The sequence below is a fragment of the Trachemys scripta genome, chromosome 14, assembly GCF_013100865.1.
Source record: "Trachemys scripta elegans isolate TJP31775 chromosome 14, CAS_Tse_1.0, whole genome shotgun sequence".
NCBI classification, from domain to species: domain Eukaryota; kingdom Metazoa; phylum Chordata; order Testudines; family Emydidae; genus Trachemys; species Trachemys scripta.
In genome coordinates, this window is record NC_048311.1 from 17,262,863 (window position 1) to 17,277,796 (window position 14,934).

At 41.7% G+C, this 14,934-nt stretch overlaps 1 protein-coding gene across 3 annotated transcripts in view; it reads left to right on the forward strand.

Moving 5' to 3' along the window:
- The window catches only part of TNRC6C (trinucleotide repeat containing adaptor 6C), a 611,446-nt gene that overhangs the window by 52,083 nt on the left and 544,429 nt on the right, over positions 1-14,934 (forward strand). For all 3 annotated transcript variants that reach the window (XM_034789728.1, XM_034789729.1, XM_034789732.1), the window contains exon 3: positions 1,561-1,623. In XM_034789728.1, coding sequence (XP_034645619.1) covers positions 1,561-1,623 — 63 coding nt within the window. The remainder of the gene's footprint in view (positions 1-1,560; positions 1,624-14,934) is intronic.

Genomic DNA, 14,934 nt, shown 5'->3' on the forward strand with positions numbered 1-14,934 from the left:
AAAATACTCTGGTGAAGAATTTCAGTGGCAAAAATAAGAGGTGCCAAACCCCCATTGACTTTCACTGGGAGTTGGGTTCTTAATGGGGCTTTGAAAATGTCCCACAATATCTTCAGCATTTCACAAGAGAATTTGCCAGTTAGGGTCTAATTAATGACACTGCATGCTTGATTGTACATTTATATTTATTCTTTATCCATGTCAATTTCTGTAGACAATGTAGCTGTCGATGTACTGGGCATTTATGTTCATGGAGTGGAATTTTCAAACATTTAAAAAAAAACAACAAGGAGTCTGGTGGCACCTTAAAGACTAACAGATTAGTGCCACCAGACTCCTTGTTATTTTTGTAGATACAGACTAACACGGCTACCCCCGATACTAAACATTTCTAAGTGATTTAGGAGCACAAGCTCCTTTGTTAGTCACTTAAGTGCTTTGGAAAATGAGATTTAGGCTCCTAAATTAGTCATTTCAATGCTGAGCTCAGCAATTCCTAAATGCCATTAAAAATCTGTTTGCAGTGCTGTTGTAGTGATGTTGGTCTGAGAATATGAAAGAGATAAGGTGGGTGAGGTAATATCTTTCATTGGACCGACTTCTGTTGGTGGAAGATACATGATTTTGAGGTACACAGAGCTCTTCTTTAGGTCTGGGGAAGGAAGCACACTCTCCTTCTCCAGACCTGAAGAAGAGCTCTGAGTAGCTTGAAAGTGTGCACCTTCCACCAACAGAAGTTGGTTCAATGAAAGATATTACCTCACCCACCTTGTCTCTCTCAAAATCTGGGCCTTAGTCCCCCAAAAGCCAGAGAACTATGAAATGCAGCTGTTGAGAAACATTTTTTCTTCTGCAAAGATCTCAAAATTGATAATGGTTAATGACAGCAGGAGATTGGAAGCTCAGATTTCTGGGTACTGCTTCCTAATTTTGCTGCTGACTTCTATGTGAATTTGGAAATATTGTCTCTCTGTGCCTCAATCTTCCCATCTGTAAAATTGTATAATAGTATCTTCCTTACAGGAATGGTGTGAAAATGGCAATTTTTTAAAGTGATTAGAAAGCCTTGGGTAATAGGTGCTATAGAATTGCTAAATATTTTTTGTTACTATTAGAGCTGGTCACATTTTTCAAATATTGATAAAATTTCAAAATCTGAAACAGAATCTGACAAAGTTCTCACAAAATTTGTCCTTGTTTTTGAGCAGCTACTGACTTGGTTGAAATTTTCCAAGTTTCAGAATTTAAAAATTTTCAAGTTTCAGAAAAGAGGAGGAAATTGGGGGTCGGTGGGGGGGAAGATAATGAAATTCTCCAATCCCTTTTTTTTTAAAACCCGTTCTAATCAGCCCTCTTTAATGTGAGCCAATAGAGGTGTTGCAGAACTGGAAGCATTGTTTGCTGTATTATTGAGCTCTGTTCCACTTGAGCTACTGGACTCTACAGGAAACAATCACCTCAAAATTGCAGCCATCTTAATATTCACTATTCAGTCTTTTATTACTGGGAGCATGGATGTAAACCTTGAAAATAATGCAAATTCAATATATTTTTTTCCAGGACATGGATGCTGCTTGTGAATTTAAAACCAAAGATAATCAAGATCTTGGAGAGAAAGAGAAGGTCAGTCTCATAGCTTTGTTTAATCAAAATCAAAATTGTGACATCTGTTTTCCCAACCCTCATTTAAAAAATACATCACTTCATTTTATGGGTTGCATAAGACAGGAGGCACAGAAAGGTTTAAAAGACGTTTTCCCTTCATAGTTTCTGCAAGTGGTGGTAAGGGAGAAAGAATGACCAAGAGTTTAGGGTGCTAGTCTGGAACTTGGGAGATGCATGTTTGATCCTCTGTTCTGCCAAAGACTCCTTGTGTAAGTTTGGATAGTCATGTACTTTAGACTCTCTAGCCCAGATCGACGAATCCACAAAACCCCTGTGTGGTTGCCACCTAAACTAACTCTGTGCCTAGGTCAAAGTTCCTCAGTGCCTACATTTCTGCAGTGGGGCATGCACACTGCTGCCTCACTCTATACATGTGAACACCTGTCTCCCACCTGAGCCCCTGTGTGATCCACGAACTGGGGAAAGTGAGGTGGAGGAGTGTCTATCTTGCCTGCAGGCAGTCATTGGGCCAGAGAGCAAGAGAGAGACACTCGAGTCCAGTGGTTATGGCCCCCACTTGGGAGGTGGGAGACCGAGGCTCCAGTCCCTCTGTTCCAGTCACTCTTTCGTTATTCTACAGTGGAACAGCTTCAATAGGAGAACTTAGGGCGCCCCATGTCCTAATATTCCATAGCTCTGTGGTTAAAGCATCCATCTTCAAAACTTTTCTCCCCCATTAGGCTGAGGGGGGAATTGAACCTAGGAATCCTGCATCCCAGGTAAGTGCTGGAATCACTAGGCTAACACTGTCTCCTCCCCCAGACATTTTATATGGAATGAGGCATTTACCTAACTCATTCTCACAAGAGATGACTTAGGCGCCTAGGCCACCTGGCTCCAGGAGGTAGGTTCCCAGTTGTGGTTGGCTAGCAGTCCCTTCAGTCCAGTCGTAGGCACATAACTCTGTGAGACAGGTGGGGCTTAGCGTACACCCCTCTGGCAAGCTTAGATGGGGAGTTACTTGTGTGCTGGCTTTTATGGATCGCTTTCTAAGGCATCTAGCTCTCCCCATGCATTGTAGAGACAGCTGAGGCACCTGGCTCAGGCTTTGTGGATCACAGTGTTTCAGTGATTTTTCTAGGCAACCGAGTCCTTTTGTGGATCCAGGCCTCTGTGCCTCAGTTTCCCATCTGTAAAATGGGGGTAACAGGGAAGGACTATCTCAGAGGAGTGTTGTGGGGACAACTATATTAAAAACACTGTGAGGCACTCAAATACTAAGGTATTAGGGGATGCGGGGGGGCCGGGACATATGAGTATCCTAGATTGACGGCAACTAATAGAACAATTTAAACTCCAGGAATAAGACAGTTTGTTAAAGGGATGAACTGAAAAATGACAAATTTATAAGTCAGTCCTCTTGGGGCTTGCAAAGGCCTCAAAGGATTGCTGGGTCTTTCAATGATGGAATTCCATTGGTTCATAGCAAAGCATTAAGGCTAGGGCTTCTCTTTTAAATGCTGTTGTTTTATTTGAAGGGGAAAGGACGTGGTTGTTTGTTTTTTAAAGCTGTTCAGTTGTGTTGTCTTTGGCTAATTGCTAGAGCTGGGCAAACAATACCAATAAACTATCTGTGAATATTTGTTTGAAAAATTTTATTGCTGAACTTTCTATTTTTATTGCTATACTTAAACCACATACTGGATATGGAATGATACATTTAATCCAAACTATTACAAAAGGGGTAGAGATGTTATACGGTATTTCAGCATAACAATATTTGTTGCCAATGTAAGAGCATAAGAGAAGATACAAGTAAGAAAAAAAGAAAACACATTGTTGAATTAATGTTTACCCATTAACTAAAAATTTGCAGAAACTAAACAATTCTGTTTCCCTAGGAAGTCCTTGAACCATCCCAGAAAAAATCGTTTCTGTACATCTATTTTTGTGTGAAGGGCCTTCAGTTAAAGTAGCCTCCCACAGCAAGATTATCACAGTTTAATTGAGCATTTTTGAGATGAAGTTTACTAATAACTTAGCATGACAGAATCAGGGGGTAGCCGTGTTAGTCTGTATCCACAAAAACAACACTTCAGAAGTGTTTTTTTACCCACGAAAGCTTATGCCCAAATACATCTTTTAGACTTTAAGGTGCCACCAGACTTCTTGTTGTTAGCATGACAGAATTTGCACAGTAATGGAACATTTTTACATTGCTAAACTCTGTGACAATTAAAATTTATTCCAGAAAGCTGGGAATTTTAATATGAGAGATTTTTAGTTGGGTTTGTTTGTGTACATCATTTTACATCATAGTTACATACATATTGAATGTTACCAAGTTAGACGAATGTTCCTAATGAATGGTCTTGGTACAACATACCATGCTTGGAGCTAAGCATTTAAAATATATATTATATATTTTTAAAAGTTGACCATACTATAGCAGCAATATACTGGTACCCAATGGAGAAGAAAGGAGCTACAACACCTGAGTCTTGAAATGTGAGCAGCTTTGGTCAAGGTTTAATTTTAAAAAACATCCTTGATGGACTCCATCTCTGACTGTATTCCAAATATATAAATCCAGGAGAGATGGGCCTGAATCAGAGTCCTGGATCAGAAAATCTTCACACTTTGAAATTTGGATCCTGAGCTAGATAGGAATTTTGTGGCTGGCCCTTTATAAGTATCTTTTATAATGGCCTGAATTAAAACCCGGAAAACAAAACATCACAGGAGTTTGTGAAAGTTCAGATACAGTGTCTACTTTGTAGCTAGGTCCCATCTCTATACATTTTGCAGACATAGGATATGATAGATGTATTTTTAAAGTCCACTGGCTGCACCCGGGTTACTGAGGAGATGATTCATACAATAATAATCACTATTAAAATATCATAAAATATGTATTAAAAGTGAGAAAAATGGCATCTCTGACAAGTATGTCTGGGATACCTTATAAGGCATCCTCTATACAGTAGTATGGCACTTTAAATAAGAATGCATCAAATATCAGAAATGAGTGTTGAAATAGGGGCTGATCCTGGAACACTTGTAATCAATGAGATTACTGTGTGAGTAAGAATCACTAGCATGAGCAAGGATTTGACAGTGCCAGCCATATTGTGTTCATTGTGGACTTGCTGTAGACCGCAAACTCTGTTGGGAAAGTGACCAGTCAATCATTTCTGATGCGCAGCCCCGTAATTCATTTTCTCTTGCTATCAGACGTCAGGGCAAGACTCCCCAATAGCTGTCAGCTCTTCAAGTTTCTCTCATGTTGGTTTCATGACTATTAATGAGCCTCCATCTACAGGCAGAGTTGTGGTGAGGCCTATGTTTTTATCGCGACTGTGGGGTTTTGGTTGGATGGTTGGTTTAATCCTCTCAGTGAGCATCCCATTTTCACGCATAGCTGGAGCGGGTTTTGTTAAATGTAATGATGATTTTTAATTTATGAGAGATTTAAGAGGCTAGAATTACAAAGTAAGGTCCAGATTCTGGAACCTTCACTAGCGATGAGTGGGACCTCCCTCCACAGGTAGTTCCATAACATCAATAGGCCTACTTATTGAGTAATGTGCTGTTCATGTGAAATAGGAAGCAGAGCTTTACAGGCCCTATCCAAGCAACCAGCTACGTGGTCTTTTGAGACATATAAACCTACCTCTAGTGGATACTATAGTGAAAAACCTTCAACTGGTTCTTATAGTTTCCACTTGGCAACTGGGTTTTAGAACAGAGCAATAAGCCTATTGGTGTACTGGCCCCTGGAGCTATTGGCCCTCCAGCTGACCCAACAGAGACTAGCAGAAATCGGTAGAGACCAGACGAAGGACTCTAATAGAGTCTGCACAAATTAGCTGTAGGAAGGATAGGGGTCCCATAACTAGGTAGACAGGTGCTCAGGGCAAAATATAAAATCTACCAACTCTTCAGGCAGGAATAGATGAGATGTAAATAATATCCCCATCTTGAGCATCCCTACTATCTACTGCATTATCCTTTTCCTTTTCTCCTTCCCACTCGAGCTTGCAGGGGGTGAGAATTTCTCCTGGAGAAAGGGAGCTGCTTCCTTGGCCAAAGGTTGTAGAACCGTGTTGAACAGAGTTCAAGGGAAATCAGTGGGCCGCTCATGTCACAGGGCTATTTTAGTATTATGTCTACCATGCTCAAAAGTGTGCCAGGCACTTTACAGACAAAACAGAAAGGCATAGTCTCTGCCCCCCATATGGTCCAAACTGACATGTGACAAGTGTAGGTAGCAAAGCTTACAGCACATAGTACGTTTGCTAGCTATTTGATTCAGCTGATGATCTTGATGGTACAGGTAGTTTAATACCTAAAATATTAGTGACTCCATTCTTGTGGACACCATGGAAGAAATCAGTTTCAAGAGAGTGTGGTAGTTTGGAGGACCTGTAATGGGACAGCATTCTGTGCATGAGGGTAGCATGGCTGAGGGAGAAGCAGACAACTTAGGCCTTGAGGTTGATATCGCTATGAAGTTGGAGGCTGGGATAATAAGAGAAGCGATTAAATGGGAGATGTCAGTTGGGGCTGAGTTACGGAGAGCCTTGTAAGTGAGGATCTGAAGTTGAAACTTGATGTAGTGGAGGAGGAGGCGCTAGAGGAGAGACTCACAGATGTGGTCAGACCAACAGTCAAGGAAGATAGTTATGGTGGTTGTATTTTGGGTAGACTGGAGAGGGTGATGTGGGTATTTGGAAGGCCAGCAATGGGTACGTTTCAATAATTGAAATGGGAAATAATCAGGAGTATAACTGTTGGGATAGAGAGGAAGGGTCAGATATTGGAAATGTTGTGAAGGAAGAAATGGTAAGATGTGGACATGGCCTATTGCTGACAATGTTCTTCCCCAAAAGGCTGAATCCAGATGTTAAACTTCATTATTTTCTCATGCATCTTCTTTTAATTCTAAAACACTGGATTCTTGGGTCACAGAAATGTCACTCCAGAGAGTGAGGTGAATTTCACTCAGAGGTTCTAGCAGATTTTTAAAACATGTCTTTAAATAAAAATTATGCAGGGTTGCCTGCCCTCACCCACATTCTCCCATGATACAATGAAGCAGGTAGCACTGTTTGAGTGAACTTCAGGCACTTATGCTTTGAAAAGACCCACCAGTGCTGAAATGGGCAATTCCACAGTTGTGATAGGATGAACAGGATTATGTTGACTTCAGGTACAGAATAAACAGCAGAAGCAGGTGAACCAATGGGGGGGAAAATAAATACTATTCTAATTTCCTGCTGATGACCATAGTGGTGAAACACAAGCAAAGAAAAATATTGAAAATCTGAGCCCCACTGTCATTTAGCAGATGCTCTGTTTATTTGGGTTCTGCATGAGGATGTGCAATTCTTTAAAGGACAGGTAAGATGATAACTTGCCTGTTGTTTGATTTTACCTGTCACACTACCTGTTACTCTACTTTCAGGTCCTTGTGTACCTCCAGGTCCTAATGGAACCCCTTAGGGCAGAAACCTCAGCCCCTTCCTTTTGCCCAGGACCAGGTAATAGGCTGTAACCCATATGAGTTAATTACCTACCTCTCTTTAGAAGATGGAGATAACTTTCTCTCTGAAATTGTCAGAATGGACCCTTTCCTTTCAAATAAATTAGCTATAGCAAGCTATCTTTTGGTTTCTTAAGCACCTTATGTTTTTAACATCAAGTTAATCTAAGAAAGAGTGGTATTACAGAAAATAAAATTTAACCTTTAGCCACATCACTTTAAGAGAGGCCTGGAGAAGTTAACCTATTAGCTACAAAAAGGATAGGAGAGATTATGTATTCTGAGATCTTCACTCCATTGGAAAGCTCTACTCTCTCACTATCCTCTCATCTACATTGAGTCTCTGCCTCTCATCACTTCACTCCCCTACTGGACACCTGTCCCTTTTGCGGCGTGAGGGAGACCCTGGCGCACATATATCTGGAATGCGCCAGGTTGCAGCCCCTATTCCGGCTGCTCTTGGATATATTAATACATTTTTGGTTGCACTTTTCCCCTCACCTGTTCATCTACGCACTCCCCATCCGTGGCCCAACAAAGTCGCGGGACCTCCTTGTCAACCTCCTCCTAGCCCTGGCCAAAATGGCCGTCTACAAAACCAGGGAGAGGAGGTTGGCCGATGGGGTTTCCTGCGACTGTGGGGCCTATTTCCGCTCCTCCGTCCGTTTGCGCATCTGGGCAGAGTTCCTCTGGGCGGCGTCCGCTGGCTCCCTGGATGCCTTCGAAGAGCAGTGGGCGCTGCCTGGAGTTCTCTGCTCAGGTTCCCTTCGTTTAGCCCTGTCACCTCACTCCCGTTCCTGGTATTTCATTAGTTGTTCCCCGCAATTGTTTGGTATCATGGACCTGTGGATCCTTAGGCTGGGGGGAGGTCCTTTAGCAGTGGGTGGGCTCTGCCCGCTCACTTCCTGAATACCAACAGGACTACTCTGCTGTTTCCAACTGGCCTTGGTCTATCACTAGCTATATGTATATCTATCTATCGATATAGATATATATAGATAGATAGATATTGAGATAGATAGATATAAAAATCACTTCCCTCCCCTGGGATTAATCTTCCTCCTGACTCTGGTCTACTTTCATATAAGTTGAATTCCTTCTTCAATTTCCCAGAGAAGGTAGGAAAGAATAACATTGGCAATACTCCTGCAATACTGGTTGATCTGCCTTTAGGATCCATCCTGTCTGACTGAGAGCCTTTTCCCTTCAGACAATTCAAAATTTCTTTCTGAGTTTCCACCTCCCCTCTTCAGATGTGCTGTACAATATCTCTCTACAGGATACCCACTGAATGTATAATTTTTAACCACTCTGTCTGTCAGATCCACAAAAGCTGTTACTGGAGGTGTTTGCATAAAAGAGCTCCTCTCTAGGTAACAGAGCCGTTGGCAATGCTCTAGACAGTATCCAACAGGGCTGATCGGGACTGGATGCTTTAGTCTCCTTGACTTAATGGCTATGTACATCTTCTTACTGTATCCTCCCCCTCAATTCCCTTCTGCATTAGCATTCTAGTTGTGCCCAGCCATGTAAAGAAATGAAGTCTGGAAGCTCTTAGTTTCAGACAAGACAGATTCTTATATTATCAAAAATAAAATTTAAATCATAAGTAGAGATAAATCAGAGAAGAGAATGGGCTTGATCCTTGGGTTTGGCTGATCTCCTATCAGTGCAGACCTGAGCATGCTGGGGAAAAGACAGCTTTATATCACACACACACACACACCTACCTATCTACCTACTGAGGGTCACTCTGGCCTCTGAAGCAACATAAAGCAGCCTAGGATTTGCTCTAACTTGTGCTGGCTGATAATAGTCCCCCAAGGGACTATTAAACCAGGTAGGGATCATTGGGTCACAGCAGTGTTCATGCTGTGTCCCTGATGCCAAGAGTTGTGACGTAAGGGAAGGTGCAGAGGCAGGGAGTTCTCAGCTGGGTTATTGAGCCAACTTTATAGCCTGTTTGGGCAGCCAGAACATCACAAAAGGGCCTTAGCAGGGGCAAGATCCTAGCCCAAATGGGCATACTGTATCGCCATGCCGCTCATCTGTATGTCACAAACAGAAATAAAATATTTAGTTAAGCATTGGATGTTTGGATGGACTCACAAACAGACAAAATCAGAAATGACCCAAAGTCATTACCCAAGATCTAAAGGCTTTTAGGGGTCCTCTGTGAGATGAGTTGGAGGTCTAAGTCCTGTTCTGAGTGAATAGACATCCATGGGATGGAACCACCACCTGACAAATACCTTTTAAAGTCCTGGATTATATTAGACCATGGAATCTGAATTACTTTTATTTTAGATTAAGAAAAACCCAGCTACAAGAAAGAACAGAAATAAAGTCTCCAGGAGAGAGCACAACGTGTGTGTGTGTGTGTGTGTGTCTGTGTGGAATAGTCTATAGCAACACTGGGAATAAAATGGGTGTGTTCTCTGTACACAGGCGGAGTTCTTACAAATGCAAACATTGATCACAGATTAATAGCTGCATACACCTCATTAACATTTGTTAGTTACTGAATCATCCTTAACATTTAGTTAAATACATTTCTGGCAATTTAAAAATGTCCATCTTGCCTAATTAGAATACTGTCCTGCAAACGTGTACACATGTGCTTAACTCTAAACATGTGAATATTCTCATTAAAGGCAATGAGTTTATTAATATGCTTAAAGTTAAGTGTGGTTATAGGTTACTATTAAAAGTTAAGATTGCAAGCTCTTCGGGGCAGGGACTGTGTCTTACTATGTGTATGCTCAATGCCTCGCACAACACGACTCCCATCTTGGTTGCAGTCTCTAAGTGCGACTGGAATACAGATTTTTAACTTAAAATAGTAAAAAATAAAAACTCAGTGAAAATGAATCTGAAAGATGCAGTATTTAAGACAATAGGTTAAGTGCTTTGATGGCTGTAAGTCAATAGACAGAGAGATGAGTGCTATTTTGGTACTGTACTTCACTGAAAAATAACCATGTTGCAAGATGTCAATCCCTGGCAGGCTGATGGCGCAATATGAGCTGCAGAGGGCTGATTTCCGTTTGTGCACAGTAGAATAGAAAAGCGATGATGGTCCCATTTTTTTCTCTCGATTACACTGTTGTCAAATCAGAGTAAATTCTCTGACTTCATTAGAGTTACTCTGGATTTATACTGGTATGAATCAGAGCAGAATTTGACCCTAGTTCTACCAGCTGTTGTTTAGATGGACAATCCTGCATTCTGCTATACGAAGTAAAAACTAGTAGAGAAACTTGTTCTTGGTACCACACAAGGTTTCTGTGAAAACTGAGCCAGGCAGACCTGTTGTCCCCTTACAAGCTGCAAATTACACAGGCAAATGTAATTACCCATTCTCTTTGTTATTAGCTTGAGCTAGGAAAGCTTCAAGCAATCGTCCCCTTTCAATGTATTTCAAAGCTTACTCACAAGATGCATCCCTGATATTGAAGACAATGAGGTCCCTTTTTTAAAAATTCAATTAAACATTTGCCTACTGTGACTCTTTATTCACTGCAAATTGTCTCTGTAAATAATCTTCATCAAAAGTCAGAACCAATCCCCATTAGTTGTTTAGATTAATTAATGAGTCCCCCTGGAGCCACCCAGATGAATTCAATTTAAACGTCAACAACTTGGCTATGGAGTTTCCCAGGTTGGCATTAAGACAATATTAAACCTGCAATAAGTCACATTTAAAATGTTAATTCGTAGAAGCTCACCATTTAGAGCATTTAATTAAATCCTTAAATAAACTGCATGGGCTCAGTACCAGATGGTTCTGCATTTTCATTGCAGCAGAGAGCCTTGAAGTCATTGAAGGAAGTAATATTGGAGGCATGGTGAAGATAACCAGGATATATAGTGTAATAAAATCTAATCTTGTTTCCAGCAGGGAAATTCAGTGTATGTACACAACCCAGGCTAAAATTGTAAGTTAATTACATTAACCCCAGTGTACTCTGGTATCTGAGCAGCCAGAGATGAAATTAGTCTTTTCCTATCATAAGATTCTTTTCAACTTCACTATATTAATTTTTAGCCAAATACTTACTCATAAGGAAAATTGAAGTTAATGTAACCAAAGACAAAGTAATGCAGTCTTAATATTCTGAAGGGATTATGGAGGGCCGTGAAAATACACTTTGCAAATGTCACTCACTTAGAATGGATTTGTGGTGGGAAGTTGGGGAGAGAGAAAAATTATAGCTGTGATCTGCACCATGCTGGGATTTAATAAAAGTCATGATTTAAAAAATTCAGACCTGTGGGGAGGGAAAAGGTGGGGGAGAAAAGGTAAAGGCCTCTGTCTGATGACCTAGATTCCCAGATAACACTTGGTCATCTCTACCAGATGGGAGAGGAGTGAGATCTTTGCATTTCAGCTAGAAGTTCTGTACATCAGTTTGTGTCAGTTGTTTTACTCCGAGATTGCCCATCACTATCACAAGGAATGCTTTTATTATTAGAGGCTTGAGACACACCTATTTTGCTCAATGAAGGGCTTCTAGAGTACACAAGTTCAAAAGTGCTGATTCCTCAGTATAGAGTTCAGAACTCTAAACTGTCTTGGAAAGTTTTAGACTTAAAATAGTGTTTCAGAACTTTCTGTTGAAAATGGACCATGATGCTGAGGTCAGCTTTTCGGAGGCCCTTTTCCAATTATGCTTTTGCTTTTGTCCCTTTTTAAAATCTCTGGCCGACATTTTCAAAAATGACTAGTAATTTTGCGTCCTTCTATTTCTGAATGCCCAACTTAACACCTTAAAGGAGCCTGATTTTCAGAAGGCAGGCGCTCACCACTTTCAGAAAAACAAGGCTACTTTTAAGTGGCTGAAATTGGGCACCTAACATCTCTAGTCACTTTTGAAAATTTAGGCCCATCTTTCCACCACCACAGAATGAGTGTCTCACTCAGATGACTTAGTAAGAAGAAAAAGACCACTTGGCTCTTAACCTTCCAGTAAAATAACGCAACGTTCAAAAATGGAAATCCTTCTGATTGTGAAATCAAATATGGCAGGGAGCCCGCTTTCCAGTCTCTTGCAGATTTGCACAACTGGCTTCTGCAAGAACCCAAATAAAGCCCAAAACAGAAGGACTTGCGTAAACCCCAATAGAGTTAGATACCTCAATATTTGTATTTGTGTTTACATTTTCATTGTCATCTTTATTGCATAAAGCCACCTAGATAGTGAGAGTTAGTCCATTCAGGAACTGGAAGGTGCTTCAAGAAGACTAGATCTTTCCTGATTTAGGCTCCATAAATGACTCTGTGGGCGGTTAAAAAAAAAACAACCTCCCTGGAAAAATGAAACAAATACAAGTGCTTTAAGTAAAAATAATAGATCCCACCTTCAGCCCTATTGGATACTCCTCTCTCATCATGGTGGGATTACAGAGGAAGTCACATTTTAATAGTTCGATCACTGCCAGTAGAAGGCTCAGAAATCCAATTAACAGTTTGTGTGCAGCATGTTGCTCATTGTGTGAACTTTCAGGCTGCTGTGCTGAGCAGAATGAGGACAGCTCTCTTTTCATACATGTTTTCTCTCTCTCTCTCCCTTCCAACCCCCCACTCTCTCCACCACCACATTGTAGCTAAGCGCACAGAGATTCAACCCTCCCTCTTCCCCCCCCCCNTCGACCCCTAACCACCTTCACCTGGATCCCCTGAAGAGTCCCATTGCCCCTGCACCCGGCACCCCCACAATGAGCCCCTATACAGCCAAGTCTCCCACTGAGCCCCCCGCACCCAGATTGCTCCACACAGAAACCTCTCAGTCCACACCTGGATCCCCCCACACTAAGCCCCTGCACACTTGGATAGGAGTGGGTGGGTCAGGTTTTGTGGCCCGCATCATGCGGGAGGTCAGACTAGATGATCATAATGATCCCTTCTGACCTTAGAGTCTATGATGGGCTGAGACTGCTCATCCACTCCTGGTGCACCAGGCGCAGAGGGGAAGGACCCCAGGATGTTTCTGGGGCAGGCCCAGCCCTTGCACTGTGTCAGGGTCAGATGAAGCCTCACTGCCCAGTCCCTGTACCAGGGGAGGGGGGGTCTTCAGGGTATTCTCCCACCTCAATGCAGCCAGTGGCCTATGCTCCCCACTGCCATCCTGGAGTCGCATTTATTTATTGACACATAAAATTTGCAGAATTTTGCCATTCATCATTTCCTCCAAAGACAAATATCAAGAAAAATTCATAATTCAACAAGGGGAGTGGGAGGGAAAAGTATGATCTTTTTAAGGAGAAGTACAGCTTTCTTGTTATATATATGGCACCATGACACTACGGTGACTGGCTCATTAGAAATGCATAAATACGGTGCTTAATATTTCAGAGCCAGCAGAAACAATTGTTAATATTACTGATAAAGGGAAAGCAGTAGCCTGTGTCCATGGCAAAAAAGGACATAGAGAAGACAACTGTTCACAACAACACTCTACTACTTAGAAGTATCAGAGGGGTAGCCATGTTAGTCTGAATCTGTAAAAAGTAACAGAGGGTCCTGTGGCACCTTTAAGACTAACAGAAGTATAGGGAGCATAAGCTTTCGTGGGTAAGAACCTCACTTCTTCAGATGCAACTGAAGAAGTGAGGTTCTTACCCATGAAAGCTTATGCTCCCAATACTTCTGTTAGTCTTAAAGGTGCCACAGGACCCTCTGTTGCTTTTTACAGATTCAGGCTAACACGGCTACCCCTCTGATACAAGAACAAAAATGTTAGGAACATTGTACTGGAACTCAGGATCCCAAATGCCAGTTCTGAGAGGGGAATACCAGCATTACAGACATAATCTGAAATGGGTTGAGGAGGTCAGAGTTTGGCTTTGGCAAACCTGTGGCAATTTGGATTTAGGTTACATTTTATCTGAACCAAAATTTGTGGGAATTCCAATAAACACACCTATCTCTTGCAAAAACGACATCTTGGAATCTTTTATGATCCCACGTGGCCAGGACCTGGATTTACTTCTCAACTGAACTACTGCTGTGCTTAACGGTCAAATCTGCCAGAGCTCTAATAACCAGTTCATGGTGATTGCTTTTTTGTTCATTTCTAAAAATCTTGCTGATAATTCTACCCCCATTCTCTCACACACACTTTCCTTTCCCTGTCCCTGACTCCTCCAAAAGTAACCCCTCTAAAACTTCCACAGTGCAATCACAGCCAGTGGTGCTGGAGAAAGGAGTCAGGGGAGTAAAAGGCTAAAATGTGGCAGAATGTGATTTTCCCTCCCAAATAATTACAGAATCAAATATTCATGAGCAGCAGGTATATTGCTGTATTATCTGCACATTCCTCCATCTGCACTCCTGTGTTTTCAAGGCACTGACTGATGCAGTTTCATATGAGACAGAGACAGAGGGAAGAAAGTTTTCAGTTTTCTTACCATCCCTGTATTATGTAAAAATCATCTCTCCTCTCCCTTTGTCACAGCTAATTTAGATGCAAAGCAAGCTCCTCTGATGGAGTGACTCAAAGCACTAGGAACGGTGCAGGATGGATTATTATTGCTGCTTCTCCAATTTCGAGGGAGCTCAGGAGCTTGTGATTACTGAAGTAACAAGTCCCTTCTCCCCACCCCCCACCACAAATTCCTTATGCACCACAAATAGTTTGCAGCAAGGCCTCCTGGGAAGAATTTCATTTACATACACCCTATTACAAGGGCTGGCCACATCCTGGCTTAGGCAGAGTGTTTGATAAAGAGATACGACACAAATGGCAAGTCTGAGCATTAATGATATGGGATGGGGGGGGGGG